The following is a 19,178-nucleotide window of genomic DNA, read 5'->3' as shown; positions in this document are numbered from 1 at the left end:
CGCGGTGATATCCAGTCGTAGCGTAGGTTGCTCTTTACGATCTTCGACTTGAACACCTCTAGCGATGTGCTGTTCACTACGACAGGTGGGAGATGGTTCCAAGTCAAAGGGGTACTCACAAAAAATGATTGTTTTAATTTGTAATGTTAGCATTACTTTATATGCCTGCTTCCTCAAGGATGCTGCTGCAGATGATGATAAAAATTCATTCTTGATGCTAGCTGTCATTTGATAAGACTTTATTAAAAAAAGGCCAGAGGATATTTTTGTAATGTGAGCATGACTTTATATGCCTGCCTAGTGACCTGTTCATGTGTTTAACTCTGGTGAGTGAATGACCACAAGTGAGAGTAGCTGAAATTGCAAATTTTTCAATACTTTACTACAAAGTACACAAAAAGATGAAAATAAGTTTTCATAAATATCTAAAAACAGCTAACTTTCAGCCCCCTGCAAACTAGATCCATGTACCCTCTTATTTTTTTACAGATTAAAGAGAGTGATTTCCATGTATATTTTAATCCAATTTTTGACAAATAATAAACTTTGCATTCAGATGTTTGGCACTCTGCATTTTACATTACAAATTTTAATTGTACATCTCGAAAATGGGGGGGGGGGGTTGGGGCATGGGCCGACTGTGCCTCCCCCCTGGATCTGCCAGTGAATCAGCATTAAAATCAATCACTAAGCTTTGACAGGGCCCAGGAGGATGTTTCATAAAGCTGTTGGTAAATTTAGTTAAATGCGATTTAACATACGACTGATGATCCTTATGTCATTGATGTTGATTTAGCACATAAAAAAAGGTCACCAGTCATTTTTAAAGTCGCTGGTTACAGCATTATGGAACACCCACCAGGAACAGCTACTTCTCCAATCTGGTCAAATGTGAGTGAATAGGACTTTAAATATAACTGAGGGTTGGGAGGGGATGTGATCATGTTTGACCTTACTCCTGACAGGAATATGGCGACACAAACTATTTTGTCAATCACTTTTTAACCCGATTTCAATTATTCCAATGAATTCAAATTCACAAGACCAAAGAAATTGAAATTAATTTTTCCTGGGGCCCATTGCATAAAAGTTACTATGATGGTAAATTTGCCATCCAATGGTAACTATAATACACTGATCACCAACCAGTCAAAATCAAGGATTCCAGACAAGTTAATATTGGATATAATGGTAACTTTTATCCAACAGACCCCGATATCCAAATCATTTCATACTTTCTTGTGAGGTATCTATTACAAATACTCCATTTACCTATTACATTTCTCTAGAAGGAAAGTAAATGAATAAAGTACTGTTGGAATGGAAAGTCTACCTGATGAAAATGAATTATAACAATTCATGTTTTAAATTGTGAGAAATAATGATTAACAGGTAAATGGAGTGATTTTATATGGTACTTTACAACGTGCACTTATTTGGTACCATTTGAATAATTTATGCTATGTTACTTTAGTAATAGCACATGTTCTGTAATACACTGTACAAATATGTAATGTTTGATATTGATCATGATTTTGTTTTACAGATTGGGAAGTGGATAATTTTTTATCATTTTCTGTTTTAAAGGATGAACAGTTTGTAATGTGAATTTGTAATCTCCCATGAAATGTAAAAAAGAAAAAAATAATTGAAAGCATGCAATGAAAACATTTTCCTTCATTATACTCAATATTTTTATGTATGTATATTTCTCTTTGGGGGTGGTATTTTTCATCAAACTTTGACATTTTCAACATTTTTTGCATGGAATATTTCTTTAAATGTACTTCCTGTTATGTGTTCGGGGGGTTCACAAAGAGTTAGGTATGACTTAAGTCACACTTAAATGCCAACGCATAAATGAAATGCAATGCCCAGTCTTATTGATCAATCTGACCAATGCTGTCAAGTCTCTTATACCATGCACAACTAGGCATTTAAGTGCGACTAAGTCATACTTAAATCTTTGTGAAACTCCCTCTGTTCCATTTTTTACAGGGAGAATACTGTTCATGGTTACCAAAGATTCAGTATTTGAAAACAATTTGCACACCTAAATTATGAAACTTTCTCTATTTTATCAACTGTAACAATAGAATGCCATTTTAATTCATGAAAAGTAAATAAAGTACATAAGATGATAAAATTCACTTCATTTATATCATTTGCATTATTTAAAAGAGCATTGATCAATGCCGTATAATGAAGAATAGAAGCAAGTTTTATATTCAAGTTCTTTTTTTTTTCAAAAGCAAAACACACACACAAAAAAGCAACTGTTGACACTAATAGAATTTAAAAAAGTTTGTATCAAGTTTTGCTTGAAAATAGTTTGTACTGGTATTATATTATGAAATATTACATTCATATTTATGAAGAAAATTAATTTCACAATCATTAGTAAAGTAGAGAACTCTCCAACATGAAATAACTATTTACCAAATATATTTGATATTTACACTTTTTGGAATGTGAATAAAAGACATGTAAGACATGAAATTGTAAATTGAACTTGAACATTTGTGCACACAGTGAAAAAATACTGAAACGTGTGTGTACATTAACAATTACATTTTTCACATCTGAGCAGGTCAGTTAAAAAAAAGAAATGTACCAAATACTAAATACGGAGTACTTGCATAATATCAAGCTGTTTTAAAATTTTCTTTTGGCTGGAGAAGTATTCCAAATAAGATGTTGATATGTTAATTCTTTATGAAGTAGGATTTGTTTACTTGAAATGTCGACTCAAAGCTGGCATGAATGCCATGATGTCACAGTAATTTTGGGGACTACAATGTACACTATATAAATGGAGGTTAGCCTGCTTATGCCGATTTTCTTGGGAAATTTAACTTAAGCCCATCGCACAGTGTATAAGCCAACTGCAACCAAATTTATGTAACAAATCACGTTTTGAATTATATATCAATTTAAGCATTCAATCATTAAAGTTAAATCAAGATATCTTATTTGTAATAATACTATCAATGTTAACATCAAATTCTGCTTTAATGCAAGCCTTACCCTATGGAAGGTCAAATAAACTTCAAATCATAGAAAATATTGAGATTGCTGACATCACTTTGATTTGGAATTAAATTCACTTTTACTCCTACAGGAAGGCTTGGAATAGACTAGAATTTTTACTTTTGGAACTTTGATCGTCAAGAATTAATTCTAAATTTTTGACCGCGCGACTCACAGAGATTATAGTTTTAAGTCTCGCGCATCTTTTGAGACCAAATTTACGACGCCCAGGTTCTGAAATTACGCAATTTTTCGTGAGTGCATGTCAGACCAAAAATTGTTCCAAAACGTGATTTTGTGTACAAAGTCAATGCAAAGTGAGTTTTCTCATGTTATTCACAAAGATATGATTATTTTTTCTTTAAACAGCTGAAATCCATTGATTAAGCATAATTATGCTTCAAAAATGTTGTGCAATAAATCTAGTGCAAAAACAAAGAAAAACAAAAGGTTGAAAAACAAAGAAATACATAAGAAATTCATAAAACAATGAAATACATAATAAATTGATTCCCAAACCAAATTCTTTTTCAATTGCGATTGTTAAGAAGGCTAAAAAGAATATTTTTACCAAATATTAGCATTCTAGGAGCTTTATTTAGTGAACTTGAGCCAAAAGTATGATTTTTTTATGCATAAATTAGTATAATTAATTCATATCAAATAAAATCTCATTATTTTGGAAAATTTTACCATACAGTCTTGCAGAGTACATCGCACACTACCAAAGTGCAAAGTTTTGCAGCGCTCGCACGATCAGCGGCCAAGATCTCAGATCTCCCCCCCCCCCGGCCACAGAACAGCCAAAAAAGCCCGGCCTAGTTAGGGTTAATACATGCAGGTTAAAATTTATATCATATGGTGATACAAATGTTTCCCGAAAGCGGATCATTAAGTTTTTTTGCATTAAATGATCGTAGGGCGTGTGCTGGGCTTTAGAAGACTTCACCCTAATACTCCCTGGGTATTTTAAAGTTTGTTATTACTGGGGAGGGGCCATTATTCACATATAATGGAAAAGCTGATTTTGTCCATTGGGTTATACACTGTCGTAAAGAGAAATTTCAGTGACATTACATAATCGTAATCTGACACCTGTACGGTAGGTTCGATCTCCATAAATTTGATAAAATGTACAAAAAGGATCAGAAAAAAGTAAAAATATTGAGGTGTCAAGAAGTACAGACAAAAATTTGACAGGGGGCCATAATAACGCCCCCCCCCCCCCCCCCGAATATTACTGTTAATAAAACACATACTTTGCAATAATCTAAGTATGGAGCATAGAAGTTATATGGCCATCCAAGTGTAAATAAAGCAAAGGTAACAATAATCAAAAGCCAATCAAAGTTAGGTGCAGACCAGGGGGGGGTGCAAGTGGGTCATGTTCCCCCAAGTTCTTAGAGGGGAAAAACAAACAAATTGCATGTCAAAATATTTCCCAAACACTCTTTGTATGGTGATAACCATTTTTTTTAGAATTGATTTTTTTTTTAAGTGCCCCCCCCCCTAAAAAATCTGATACGAAACTTTGGGGGAAACTCAACAATGCACCAATTTCTTTGAAAATGCCAGTTTAATCACAATGGAGAGCCGGGAGTCTTTCGTTGAAAATTGGTGGACAGCATCGGGAATCTCTTGACTCTGGACAATGACATGTTTGCAATTGTTCATCCAGTGCAAATCTTCGCATGATCTGCTGTCCCAGTCCACCAACTTTCGACAAAAGCCTCTCTGCAGTCCATTGTGAATTAAATTGCATTTAAAAGGCAATCGATTGTAGAGTTTCCCCCCGTAGTAATGCGAAACTCCCTAGTATCTCCAAAACTCTCATAACCAATCAGTCCTCCTGCACACCGTTTTACTTTGCTTCTGCCTGCTACTGTTGATAAAATGGCTTTCCTCTTGTTCTACCATACTCATTCCGGTGTTGTGAATAGCTTGACGATGATGTACCTTGGGATCTCTGTCTACGGAAACTACCCATCTGTCTCTTGAGGTCTAACACAGTAGCACTGCAATATATTTGGGAGAAAAGTGAACCATTCATGATTTCACCTAAATGTATTTTAGCTCATTTAGTTATGAAGTAGTATTAAGGGGACCAAAAAAATTAAGAGTACCAAACGCTGAACAAACTTCTTCATGGTTGTTTGCATATTATCATCATTATAAACGTCATTAGCAATAGATTTAACCAATTTGTGGAAAATGTCAGAAGATAGTTTTAATATATTTGAGTGGGTATGGACAAGCAACAAAAAAGATGTATTAAAGGGAATAAGCCCAGAAAATAGATAATTTTTGAGGCATGGGCAGCAATACCCCTTTCCTTAAAATTTTAGCTAAGGGTGAGGATCATCTCATTCCCCATCCCCTTCTGAAAAATGTAAAGAATTTGACTTGGCTGAATCTAGGCCAAGTATAATGAATTGAAGTTAATTGGAAAATGGTAATGGGCATGTAGTCAAGAACACTGTTGCATGTAGTTATTGTTGAATATGCCCATTCTCAAGCAATCAAAATCATTGTTTTAAAGTATACGATTGATCACAAATATGACATGGACTGATTTGATCTGGAAGTGATGACCGGTTGTAGTCACCAAACAACGGAATACTGAATTTTGAAATAAATAGTGTTACATATGAGAAATTCACATTTGTACAGGGCCATATTTTATAGAATGTTTTCATCTTGAAAATCTATTGCCAATTTGCACCCATCCCAAGAAATTCAGGATTTATGGAACTTGGAATTGCACAATGTATTTTTTTATTTTTAACATTTTATCAACCAGGACACTGAATCAGACCAAGGGCCCATTTTTTCAACATTTGCAAACTGATAATAATCTATAGGCATTTATATGGCTCCATCTATCTTGAAATATGCTATTCCGAGGCACACAAGAAAAAGAAAGAATGAGTGTCAAAGTGCCAATAACCAATGCTGTTAGAAAAGATAGGACTTCAGTGTAGCATTTCATGAAATAATTTGTCAGATGTTTTCTCTGAGAGTTACCATCATAACGGGCAATTGAAAATTAAAATCATTGAAATTTTTTGAAAGATTATTTTCAAAACTTTTCATGAAACAAAAAACACAAAGTTTTTTTCTTACTTAAGTTGTCTGAGATCTCTGATCATTGACTGTACCACAGTGGTAGACTCTGACTTCTCATTATAGGTATTTAGTGTCTGCACACCTACACTGACCTGAACCTGTGAAAGAAAAGTTTATTTGATATTAAGAATAAAATACATGCCCATATTCTGAAGTCAGGTTTAACTTAACCCATAGTTTAAGTCTGGTCTAAAATAATGTGGAGCCAAAAACCTAAAAGTTCTGCTTAATTTCTATTGTTTATTTCTTATATTTACTATTCTGTTTCCTTTTGCTTTTCTAATGAAGAAAATAATTCAAAATACAGTTGTCATTCCCAAACAATTTTGGCATCATATGAGGTATTGAAAAATAGCTTAAACCAATATATCTGGTTCATTACTTTGTAATACGGTATTTTCAAATAGTAACTTTTTATATGATCAAATCCACTCATAATTTTAAAACCTTAACGCATGTACAATACCCCCCCCCCCCCCCCCCCCCGGCATACATGTTGTCTTCATGAGAGAGAATTTTGTCAAGGATGCTGTCCTCAGAACAGAATCATATCTAGGTTTTCCATGTGCATGTTGAAAATTTTCCTTTAGCTAAATACAGTCCAATGTCATTAAAGCCACGCAGCCAAGAATAACTTTCATTGATTGCACTTAATGTATATCTCAAGGAGCTTCAACAGCTCATTGGCTTACTCAACCTAAACCTAACCATTACTAAGTAACTTACCTTGTCCTCAATCTTGCTTTGAAATTTATCAGTCCCCACCTTTTGGGTAGCTGTACAACCAGTCAATGGGTTGACCATACTGCACTGTTGGTCAAGCTCTATCATCTGAGAATCGGTCAAGTCTATCATGTCATCATCAAGAGGCTCTTGTTCCAGAAAATCATGCCCTACTTTGAGACAAGGAAGAAAGCAACAAAATTGAATTTCCTGCAAATGTGTCATTTAATGCATTAGAAGAATGTTTAACAATATCAATGTTGGTTGATATCATAACCTCTTAATAACTGTTTGCATGAGAACTTGTGACCAAATTCAAAGATTTGCATGAGAAGAACTTGTGACCAAATTCAAAGATTTGCATGAGAACTTGTGACCAAATTCAAAGATTTGCATGAGAAGAACTTGTGACCAAATTCAACATTTTACTTTTTGTTTGTAAAATTGTAAAATATCTATACATGCTCAAAAGGTCATTGGTGAAAAAACCCTAATCCTGAAAAGCCACTGATCTTTTGTAAGATTGAAATGATAAAGATGGCAATAGGCATATAGGAGCATCTATGTAGAAATGATTAACGAGATATAATTTGTCACCTATCTGCAGCACTTTTTAGATCAATAGGTGGGAACCTAACCATCACAGAAAATATATTTAAAAAAAAAAGGAACCATTTAAAACCTAAAGGCTATGATTTCAAGTAAAGAATATGGTAAAGAAACACAAAAAGATAGATTATAATGTATACTAATCAAAATTAAGTATCAAATCAAAGATCGTTAAAGTGGGGAATGGATCCAGTTAACCATGTGCTCATACCTGTGATCTTCTTGCACAATAACTGTGGTACATCCAAGTTGAATGATGGTATAGTTGTTTTATCATCTGTTCCGCAGCCTTCATTAAGTTTCGCTTCCTTATTGTCTCCTTTCCCTTGCAATCCTGAAGAGTTGTCAGATTTGTTTGGTTTCTCTCCATCACCACTATCGCAGATCTTCATAGCATTTTCACCTTGAGAACTGGATGGATTGGTTTCAAGAGGAACTTCAAATTGCTGGGTAGACCCACACAATGGATCTGAGCACCCATCGATTTCACCATCAATATTGCCATTTGCTTGTGGAACTCTATCATTGCAAGACTGAGGATTATTTGAAGAGACCGATGTACTATCCCATCTTGGTGCATTCATATCTTCAGTAGATGTACACTGTAGGTTTGAATTAGGATTGTACATTAGCAGGTCACCAGTTCCTTCATCAGATTTCTCTGCAATGTTCACATTGCCTACTCTTTCTACTCCCACTTCCATTTCATCAGCTCTTGTATACAATTCTTGAGGCAGCTCACTGTGGGTTAAGTTATGTTGAGGATCTGATGTAATACCTAAACGAGATTTAGAGTTACCACATGACACTGTTGTATCAGTTTTTGTCTGACTAATGTCTTTTCCTTCTGGAATGCAATTATGCACATCTTCCTTGTCTTCTATGTTCACATGTTCCCCATCTTTTCTATCACTTGATACGTGTTGCTCTTGGACTGAATCATTAACCTCACATTTAGGGTCCTTAACAGGACTGTATTTAGAGACCTCATTATCTATGCAAACAGGCACATTTGCCCCAGTAACTGTACAAATATCCACAAATGCAGTGTTACCAGGTGAATTTATCCACTTTTGTTCTTTATCCACATCTTGGTTACCATCAATATTTACCGAGTCTGAATGAATCTTTATTTCATCTATGCTGGAACATGTCACATTATCTGAAATAATGGGTTCATGTTCTGTGCCAGCTTTCTCGGCTTTGACTGGGCAGCCATCCTCTGCTACATCTCTCAACATTCCTCTACCAACTGATTCTTGACTGTCATCAAAGGCATTGCGTTCACGATGATCTTCATTGGACCCTGACTGACCTACTACTCTGATCTCTTCTGAAGCAGCCTGACACACTATCACTTCTTCTTTGTTAATCACCATTAAAGGATCCTTTACATTCTCTTCCTTAGCATCTCTCTCACAGTTAGCTTCATCTTGGATCACATAATCATCTATTTCAGATTCTTTATCATGGTCCTCTTCACTATCATGATCATTATTTTCATCTGTCAAGGCATCAGATTTTGATTGAATGTCGTCTTGGAAAGGCACAAATTTTGGCTCATCAGCTGACCCCTTTGAAACATCCTCACTTTCTCCAGATGTTTCATGGCTCACGATAGGAAGATCAACTTTGGAATCTGTCACAAGACATTGACTTTCTCTAAGCTCTTCATCTGATCTCGAACAGATCTTTGGAACAATCTCCCCCTTTTCATCCTTTTCCTTGACAGTAACATCCAAAGAAATAGATTCTATCCCACCCTCTGCTCCAGTCTGTGAATCACTTGTGTTTGTGGGACTCTCCTGTCTTTCATCTTCCTGACTAAGACTTGCTTGCACAGCATGTCTTTTCTTTCCAAATATAGGAACTATCTTAGCCAGTGGACTTGGTAAAAACCTTGGAGATTCCCTTTTCCTTGTGTTCTTTTTCGGGCTGTTGAGAAATACAAATGTAAAATTGAAGATTATTTAGTAAATTGCTGAAGTAGAAGATGTTAAAAGAAATGTTAAAATATTTTAATAAGGAATTCATCAAATATATATATCTTTTTTCAGCATATCATCATCCACTACCTCGATTCATGTTTTGGGGCCAACATCCACTCTATATAATAATGTCAAAGATAAAATATTCAAACCTAGCCAGGCAAGGTCGAGGCTCAACTGCAAACATATAACAGATGTTTTGCTGCGTATGGCAAACTCTAAGGAAGCCTTGACAGTAATGATGTATTTGTGATTACGTTTACCTTTACCAGTATTTGTACGTAGCATGGTCCTAATATGAACATCACATAGATGAAATATTGTTCTTGCTATTGATTTTCAGTTAGGGATTTTAACATGATGGATCTGTCAGCTTAGCCAATTGAAAAGTATTTTGAACTTATATGTCTGGTTTAACTGGCTCTGAAAATTTGAAAAACCTAATAGAAATAAATACCAATGTCAAATAAGATAAAAATAATGAATATTTTTCAATAATTTCATCAAAGAAAGAATACTGCTCTTAAGATCTGCACTTGACCATGCTATTCACACAACACTAGAAAATATGCAAGTCTGTTTGAAAAAAAAGTTTGCTCTAGGCACCATGAGAAATTGCATATTGACAAAACTCGGCTTCACATAACATCCAAGATTGTAAGAAACATTAATGCCACACCTTGGAACCTTTTCCTTGCTAAACGTCTTGGAAGCCTCTGTTTTGTTTACACTATCATCACTACATGTAGTTTTGTTTTTCTGAGACTTCTTTGTCCTGCTCAACTTCTGTTTCTGCTCCTCTTTTAAGGAAGCAGCATCGCCATCACCTACAAAGATTAATGTCAGCAAGATTCAGATTCATTTATTGGTCCATATAAAAAACATATAGAAATTTGTCTTCCATTGGCAGTACATACAACAATATAAACTATAAAGTATATAATTAAACACTACAGATATGTAAATTGGAAAATATTTAAACAACGAAGGAATATAAATGAACAAGTAAATGCAAAACAATTATGAAAAGGGGAATTGGCAAAATAATTACTCGTACAGGCAAAGAATGAAAAAATCAACTGAAACTGTAAAACTGAAGAGAAAGGATGAAAGAGACAAACAGACTATGACATGAATATTTTAGAGTCTGACTACCGGTATATACCGGTAAGCTAAAATCATCATCAGGTAGAATCTCCAAAAAAAAAAAAAAAAATTTCTGGAGAGCAAATAGAGCTCCAATAAACTTAAAATGTTTGGTGGCATATCTCTCTCATTTCTGTGTCTGATAAATGATTAAAACTAAATACTCAGTCTACTTCTTTTCATTTTAATATAGATTTTCCTCTCCCTTAGAGGTCAAGTGAAGTCCGCCCTATCCTTTTGATTTGCAGAGAAAACTATAACAAGCATATAACACTGGAAAATGAAGACGCACCCTCATTAAAATGATAATCTTTACACTTAGGTACAGAGTTCTCCATTAATTATTAAATCACAATAAATAAAGACAATATTTCAATTTTCCATTGGTGTTGAATGATAGATCAAGCAATTTTTTCATTACAGAGAACATCATCTCAGTGATAGCTAGTAGTCAGGGGCCACAGAACGGTTTTGACAGAAGTGGGGGTGAACAAAACGTAAATTTTACATTTTTGAAGGCCTAGATCTAAACCTCTACACGATTTTGGAAAAAAGAGGGGGGGGGCTGAAGCCAGTCCCAGCTGCCGTACCACCGCCTGAGTCCCATTTCCACTGCCCCTGGTACCGGTACTGGTAGTAGACTTACCTTTCTTTGGTAGATGTGAAGTTATTTTCTTTGTCTCCGAGTCCAAGTCTTGAGACTTTTCATCAGAGAGCTTTACCTTCGTCTTATCCTTTTTCTGAGATTTGGATGCATTGTTTCTGCCCATCTTTGATTCACAGTCCAGACACAGTCACAACTCACAGTGCACAGACCTAATCAAATATGAAAATTCAAAGTCAAACAAGAACAGCAATTAATGATTCAATTAACTTTATTTGTATTATAATATTAGCTCTGCATCTAAGTTAGGCCTAGCTCTTTTCCCTATATCAAGATGGATCTTGATCTTACTCTTGTCCTAAGATTCTTAGCCTCGAATGCCAAGCACGCTGGGCTAGCTAGCTGTCGTCTTGACGTTCCGGGCGTCTTGATGATATCTATGAAGCGGTTTAATAAGCCTAGCGCTAGCTAGCGCCTATATAGCCGGCCGGCCGCATGCGCTTTTGCTTATGCAGCGCATGAGCGCGAGCCCGTGGAGCCGGGGGTGCCGCGCCGGAGCTGAGGTACCGGTCATAGCCCTCGGCCTCTATGGGTACCGGTCATAGAGTTAAATACGTACTACCGGTACAATGCCGTGCGGTCACGTCAAAGATCAACGGATCGCGTGGCAGTACCTTATACCCCGGGGGCGCGTTTCCGTTTTACACCCTGGCGAAGGCATTTTCCGGAAAAGTAGCCAAAAAGCGACTAGTGAAGAGTCTACGTCTACGTTTGTTTACATTATCAGCTGGGCGCGCGATCCAAAGTCCGCACCGAAGTTATCCGCAGAACGTACTTGCAAATGCAGCTGAGCTTAATACTTTCCAGGTTCAGTACGAATGTTTGCCTTGATCATTTGCCTTGCCGATTTGCTGATGTCTTGTCTTTCTCTCTATCTGTCTATATATCTATCTCTCAAATTCCATCTCTATCTATCTATCTAACTATCTATCTATGTAACTGCAGTATCTATCTATCTAATAATCTTCTCTGTCTCTCTCATTCTTTATCTAACATCTATCTATCTCAAATTCTCTATCTCTCTCTATCCATCCATCCATCTGTCTGTCTTTCTCTATTTCTCTCTCTCTACCTACCTATGTAACTACAGTATCTATCTGTTAATTTGTCGCTCTTCTCTCTCATTCTTGATCTATCTGACATCTATCTCTCAAATTCTCCAGCTCTCTCTCTCTCTCTCTCTCTATCCATCTGTCTGTCTTTCTTCTATCTATTTATCTATCTATCTATGAAACTACAGTATCGGTTAATTTGTCTATCTTCTCTGTTTCTCTCATTCTTTATCTATCTGACATCTATTTATCTCTCAAATTCTCTATCTCTCTCTCTCCCTCTATCTATCCATCTGTCTGTCTTTTTCTCTATTTCTCTCTATCTATTTATCTATCTATTTTTATAACTTCAGCCTTATCTATCTTTTAGTATGTTAATAATATTCTCTGTCTCTCTCACTTTTAAATCTATTTAACATCTATCTCTCAAATTCTCTATCTATCTCTCTATCCATCTATCTATCCATCTGTCTTTCTCTATTTCTCTCTATTTTTTTAACTAGAGTATTTATCTATCTGTTAATTTGTTAATAATCTTCTCTGTCTCTCTCATTCTTTATCTATTTAATATCTTTCTATCTATCTATCCATCTGTCTGTCTTTCTCTCATTCTCTCTATCTATCTATTTATCTATCTATTTTTTAACTATAGAGAATCTATCTACCTGTTAATTTGTTAATATTCTTTGTCTCTCTCCCTCTTTATCTATCTCTCATCTATCTATCTCTCAAATCCTCTATCTATCCATCTGTCTGTTTTTCTCTATTTCTCTCTATATATCTATCTATCTGTTAATTTGTCTATATTCTCTGTCTCTCTCATTCTTTATCTATCTATCTATCTAACATCTATATATCTGTCTCTCAAATTCTCTATCTCTCTCCTCTAGCATCTGTCTGTCTTTTTTCTCTCTTTCTCTTTGTCCGTCCATATTTCTATCTATAACATCTCTCCCTCTCTCTATCTATACTTCACTCTCTCTAACTCTCTCTCCTCTCCCTCTATATATCGACCTCTCTGTCTCTCCCCCTCTCTCTATTTATCTATCTATCCATCCATCATCTCTCCCTCTTTCTCTCTCTTTCTATCTATCTATCCACCTCTCTCTCTCTCTCTATTTCTATCTATCTGTCTATCTTGTCTCTATCTATTTATCAGTCTTCTATATCTATCTTTCGGCAGCTTCTAAGTGTATCAATCCATCAAACTTCAATTTGTCTTTCCATTATAAGTATCTGTTAATTTTGATTTTGTCTGTCATTCTATTCATTTAGTTCATAATTTATTTTTAGAAAAAAAAACTATCATAAACATTGCAACGCGACTGCAAAAGCATGTTCGGATTTCATTCCTGACTGCCGCTCTCTCTGTACATGAAGTGCCGAGGAACTCTGTGCTCTGATCAGTAACTGTGGAAATTGCATGCAGTGGTGGACTCGCCTGTGTCGCACGCTGCATGCAACCAGCGACGTGTGTAGACTCTTCACTAGTCGCTTTTTGGCTACTTTTCCGGAAAATGCCTTCGCCAGGGTGTAAAACGGAAACGCGCACCCCGGAGCAAAGACCTTTATTACTAGTATAAGGTCTTTTTATACCGGTAAATTATAATTAAAAAAGGGGAGTGGGGTATTCAATATGTGGCTAGTGCTAGATTTCGGAAATGATTGAAAAAAGGTATTTTATTGTATTTTATTATATCTGTTCATTGGTTTATGGACATCAAGAAATGTAAGATAAAGGATCATTTTGGTGCATTTTTTTTCTCGGAATGTCAGCTCCTCTCCCTCACCATTGACGGTCATTTCCAGTATTCTGATATTGGTTGGCCTAATATGGTTTCATTAAATTATTTATCCATATACTTATGACCATACACAATTCCCAATCTAAAGACAAATCTTTTTCCCATACACCTCAATTTTCAAGGTTTTTCATAATATGAATAAAACTTTATTTTGCAACTTTAAGTCAGAATATTCCTACATCTGCTTTCTGAGTAGCGAATGAGGGTTGAAGTAGGACTCAATTATCAATCATGATAGAAGAACAGTGCTAGTGCATGTGACGAGCGTTAAAGAAAAAAAGGGAATGAGATCTAGGAAGAAAAGAAAAAGGAGGGAGGATATGAAAAAGGAATGGGGAAGGAAATATAAAACAAAGAGAATGAGGTGATGAGACAAGATGTGAAATGAGAAAAAAAAATTGACAAAGATAATAAAAATGTACTGATTATTAGATAAAAAAAGATGAGAGAGAAAAATAAAATGGAAGCAAATGTTTTTTAAAAAAAGAAGTTTAACATTGAAAGAGAAAAAAAAATGAAAAGAAGGGAAAAGAGAAAATTAGCTAATTTGAATAGATATGTCAAAATATTTCATTTTTTATTTTTTCATTTTGAAATTAAATGTCAAAATCTTTCCTCGCACTTGCTCAATTGCTTTGATCACCTTTTTTTTTTGGGGGGGGGGGAACTATTATATATCTACTAGTGGGGGAATCAGAGGATTATTTATGGACACTAGTCTATTGAAGCAAAATTATTTTCATAAAACTTGAATTTTGAACGCATCACCATTATCCACAAAAACTGCAAGCATGGCTGTACGCAGGGGGCATTTGCTCCCCCCCCCCTCCAGATATTTTGAAAACTTGTTACACTTTTTTTAATCTTAATTATATCTTCACAATTCACCAAAGTATCGGCACAGAATCCTTTAATTGGGCTTTAATTTCACATTACAAAATGCAAAAGCGCCCCCATGACAAGCTCGGTCGCTTCAATTCCTAGCTTTAGAGTTATTTTTCCTTAAAAGTTTAGGTGTCTTGCCCCTCCCCCTCCGGCAAACAATTTCTGCGTACGGCTATGACTACGAGAGCTATAGAGTGAGCAATGAAAAAAATAATAATAAAACCCTAATGCGCACACCGTAGTAACCTGCGCTGCACATGCACACACTTAGCATTCCATACCCATCTTTCATACGGTATCTGCTGAGTGAGTCCGCTTCGAATCTCGCGAAAATACAGAAAAATCGCTTATTTCGACTCAAACTCTGCCACAAAAATTGTAAATGAGAAATTCTGGAAACGTCCAAGTACTTGCTGACTCTGCAGCCATGTTATTTACAATAAAAGAAGCGAGGCGTTGGCTGGGGATGACAGTTTTTGAGATGTGGATCAATGCTGTGAGTTTGCTTGTCTTCTCTGTTGTTCTCGCCCTGGAGGTGGAGGGGATTATCAACGCTTCCTGGTGGGTCGTGTTCCTGCCGCTCTTTATGGCGACTGGACTGAATGCATACTTCTCAATTATCGTCTTCATCAGATTCTATGTTGAAGATCTCTATCATGTAGGCATCATGCGAATACTTTGGAGTGGACTTGTTTTAGCACTGATATTTGTGTTTGAATTATTGCTCTGCAAAAGGCTGGAGAATGAAATAACAGTGTCATCGAGTTTGGTCATGTCGCCACTATTTGTCATGATTCATGTACTTTTGATTCGGGCATGTCAAGTTTCATGAGAATACATCAGATCAGTTATTGATAGATATCACTATTACTACTAAGTGTAACTTCAATTTGTCTTCAGAAGATGTGTGAATATTCAAATCAAATTGCTACAATGAATGAGTACACTCTACAGTACTTTGAAGACTTATTTTTCGATTAAAAAGAAGTGAAATGGGGCTGGTTTTCTCTATCACTCCTTTTCAGCTGGACTGTATCCTTATAAAACATGGCAATTCTAAGAGAAATTCTATGATGCACGTTGAATGTGGCAGAATTTAAAAGTCTAGCAGCTGTACCATGTTGCACAGAATGCTCTCTATCGACACTTCGAGTCTTCATCCATACTGATCTAGAGACTAGAGTAGAGAAGTTTGCATCGCATTCAACATGGAAGATCTGCAACGAAAGCATGACCAATGCCCAATGGACATGATGGTTAAAAAATGTTTTGCCAAAGGAAAGGGCTTTTGTGCCGAGTTGAGATGATCATGGGTTCGTTCTTCTTGCCTTGTGTACATGTACTGTCTACATGTAGACTACATGTACCAGTAGTACCTAGCACCTGGTAGGTCTACCTCTAAGAGGCCTACATCATGTTCACAAGTGTTGTCCGACATCTGGATCTGGACGCACAGTTCCCCTTGGAAATGGAAGCTGTTTTGAATTTAATAAAGTCAGTGGAATAGGGTTCAAGCTTGTCCAGTCATTAATTGAACTGTATTTATGTACATTTCAGCTATGGCTATTTATTCATCCTGTTCTGTTTGAATTTTTTGTCACTGGAAATTGGAATTGATGCTTATTTCATAAGATTTTAGATAAATAAGCATTGCATAATTTTTTAGAAAGTGTCAAGGTCTTTTTTATGTTTAAACTTGTACCACGAAAGAATTATATTAATTTCATGAGAATCTTAATGAAATCTTTTAAATACCAAACTTATTGTATGGAAATTTTACAAGTGACTGGATTTATTTAAGCTACAGTACCAAGATATACATGTATTATATAATGCAGCAGTCATCTGTATTTATTTATGATTTGAAAACTTTCATCTTGTTTTCTTGCATTCATTATGAAGAGGAACTGCTAGTGTTGTGAAATTTGTTAAATGAACAACTAGTTTCACTGTACATGTAAAAGTTGCCAAATAATACAAAGAAAAGTCATCATTTAAGTTACATGTATGATTTGAAATGGTAATTGCATGTTCCTGATTTCAAATCAGCAACAATAAAACAAAAAATGTAGTAATGTACGCTGTTGACTGTAGTCATTAGGATGTACTATGAGTTTTGTATGAAAATCTTTGAAGTTTTATGGGAAAAAGTACATGTATTTAGATTTTTTTTGGGTAAAAATTATTCTAATGAATACATCCTTGGTTATGATCACAAAGGCAACGTTTTCTCTTGCAATTATTTTTTGTGTTATGATCAATGATTTACAGTAGCACAAACAGAATACATGAATGTTACATTGTGGGGATGAATTATGAAACTGTGTTGAACATGTAGTACTAGTATTGTACTGTAATGTATTTTTGTAAGAAAAAAATATATATACATGTTTGCAGGTCTTTTACCATGCAAAGGAAGCAACACTACAGCACCAAATATAATGAAAAATAGAGCAGAACAGAGAACAAAAACTTAATGAATTTATATACGAAATAATTGATTTACCTAGGAGAAAAGTACAGTATGTGGATTTAAAAAAAAAGTTATTCGTAGTGTACAATGATACATTTGAGTTGTGATCAGAAAGGTAATTTTTTTCTGTTGCAATGGTGTCATTTTGTGGTATGATCGATAAGTGATAACAGAAATTTACAATGTGGGGGTGAATCATAAAACTGTTATACATGTAGTAATTTAATTTCCGAATATTGTTATATTTTTTGGATAAATAATGTGCATTCTTAAAGAAGAAATTAACCTTTTCTAAATGCTAGTCTCTTACAATGCATAGGAAGCAACATCAAAATGTAATGCAAAAAAGGTGAAACAGGGACAGTTTATTTAAAAAAAGATAATTATTACATCTTTGATTTTTTTTCCCTATAAAATTAAATTTACCATTTATTTCTGCTGACATGTATTTCTGACTGTGACAATAAAATCACATGTTGTGTTTATAGAAGAATTTAAAAATCTTTTTAGTTTTCAATAATCAGGATGGATTTATGATTACATATGTCATTTGGGAGAATCAAACAGAAGAATTTTTCCCAAAGTTGTGTTCATCAAGCTGTGCCAAACAGGATGGTTGTCAGTGTAAGGCACAACTGGATTTGAATATTTATTTTGTTTAACAATCAGAGCACCACGGGAGTGACATCGAGATGGCTATCTCACCAAGGCGACATTGAAACGTATATCAACATATTGACAAAAAGCTTTTCATAAGACAACTTGGCAAAACAACCTATACATGTATCTCGCCATGTTGGCAGAAGTAATAAAATGGATACGTGGCAAAAATGACAGAAGCAAAAGGCAGAGGTGTAAACATGGCAGACCAGTAAAAGGCAGAGGTCAGAGGTTAAAGAAATAAAGGTACTTGTATAACACCCATGCTATCAAAATGTCACAGCAAAGCCCCCACATATAATGCTCAGTTCCCTAGATAATCTAAGGTAATAAGGGGAAAAATTAATGGTGTCATTTTTATATTGTCTCCATTTGGAGGGAGCTGAGGGGATTGGCACTGGGTTGTGGGATTGGGTCAGTCCCTCTACATTAACTTTGGGCGAGATATCTATCCTCTGTCAACGTCCAATCTACGCTGGCATCAATTTTTTTTCTTGTAAAAGTTGAGAGAGATAAAGTTCAACGTCAATTCATCACATTCGCAGGATAACATATCTATGTGCTATGACGTCATATGGTGTGTGTGTATTTGAGTTTTGTCGGACGTGCATCAATTAGATATGATTATTTACGTCTTGGACCGACCTTTAACCTCACCATCCGAAAGACGTGACCAGGGTTCGAACCTCTGCATCAATTTGTAACTTTTCCACATCTTGGATTACAGGCGCACGCCACAACGCCCAGTCATATGGGTTTCCATGCCCCCATATAAATCTAATCAACTTGCATGGAAGTTATAGTGAATTTATTTCACGAGTTCATTCGAACCGAAAAAAAGTTCCCCCATGAAGTTCATTCAATTTGTTGTGCATGTTTGATTGTTTATTCATGAGCCCCGGTATATGGAAGGGGCTGGATTTACTGACTGAGGGACACTTAAAAAAAAAACTTACAAGCAAAATAACCATGCTCCATCACGGAGATCATTATGTTTGCGTATATTAAAGCAAAATA

The 19,178-nt window shown here is 35.4% G+C and overlaps 1 protein-coding gene across 1 annotated transcript; it reads right to left on the bottom strand.

The window, feature by feature from the left end:
- Positions 1 to 7,649: 7,649 nt before the first annotated feature.
- Positions 7,650 to 11,436, bottom strand: LOC121428431 (cell wall protein IFF6-like). The gene is made up of 3 exons (XM_041625032.1): positions 11,269 to 11,436; positions 10,156 to 10,303; positions 7,650 to 9,423 (listed from the first exon to the last, which is right to left on the bottom strand). The coding sequence occupies exons 1-3, from the start codon at positions 11,390 to 11,392 to the stop codon at positions 7,650 to 7,652; spliced, it is 2,046 nt and encodes a 681-aa protein (XP_041480966.1). The 5' UTR covers positions 11,393 to 11,436.
- Between the last annotated feature and the right edge of the window lie 7,742 nt (positions 11,437 to 19,178).

The sequence above is a fragment of the Lytechinus variegatus genome, chromosome 15 (assembly GCF_018143015.1).
Source record: "Lytechinus variegatus isolate NC3 chromosome 15, Lvar_3.0, whole genome shotgun sequence".
Taxonomy (NCBI): domain Eukaryota; kingdom Metazoa; phylum Echinodermata; class Echinoidea; order Temnopleuroida; family Toxopneustidae; genus Lytechinus; species Lytechinus variegatus.
Note: the sequence above shows the minus strand (reverse complement) of the source record. Positions and strands in the feature narration are given on the sequence as shown.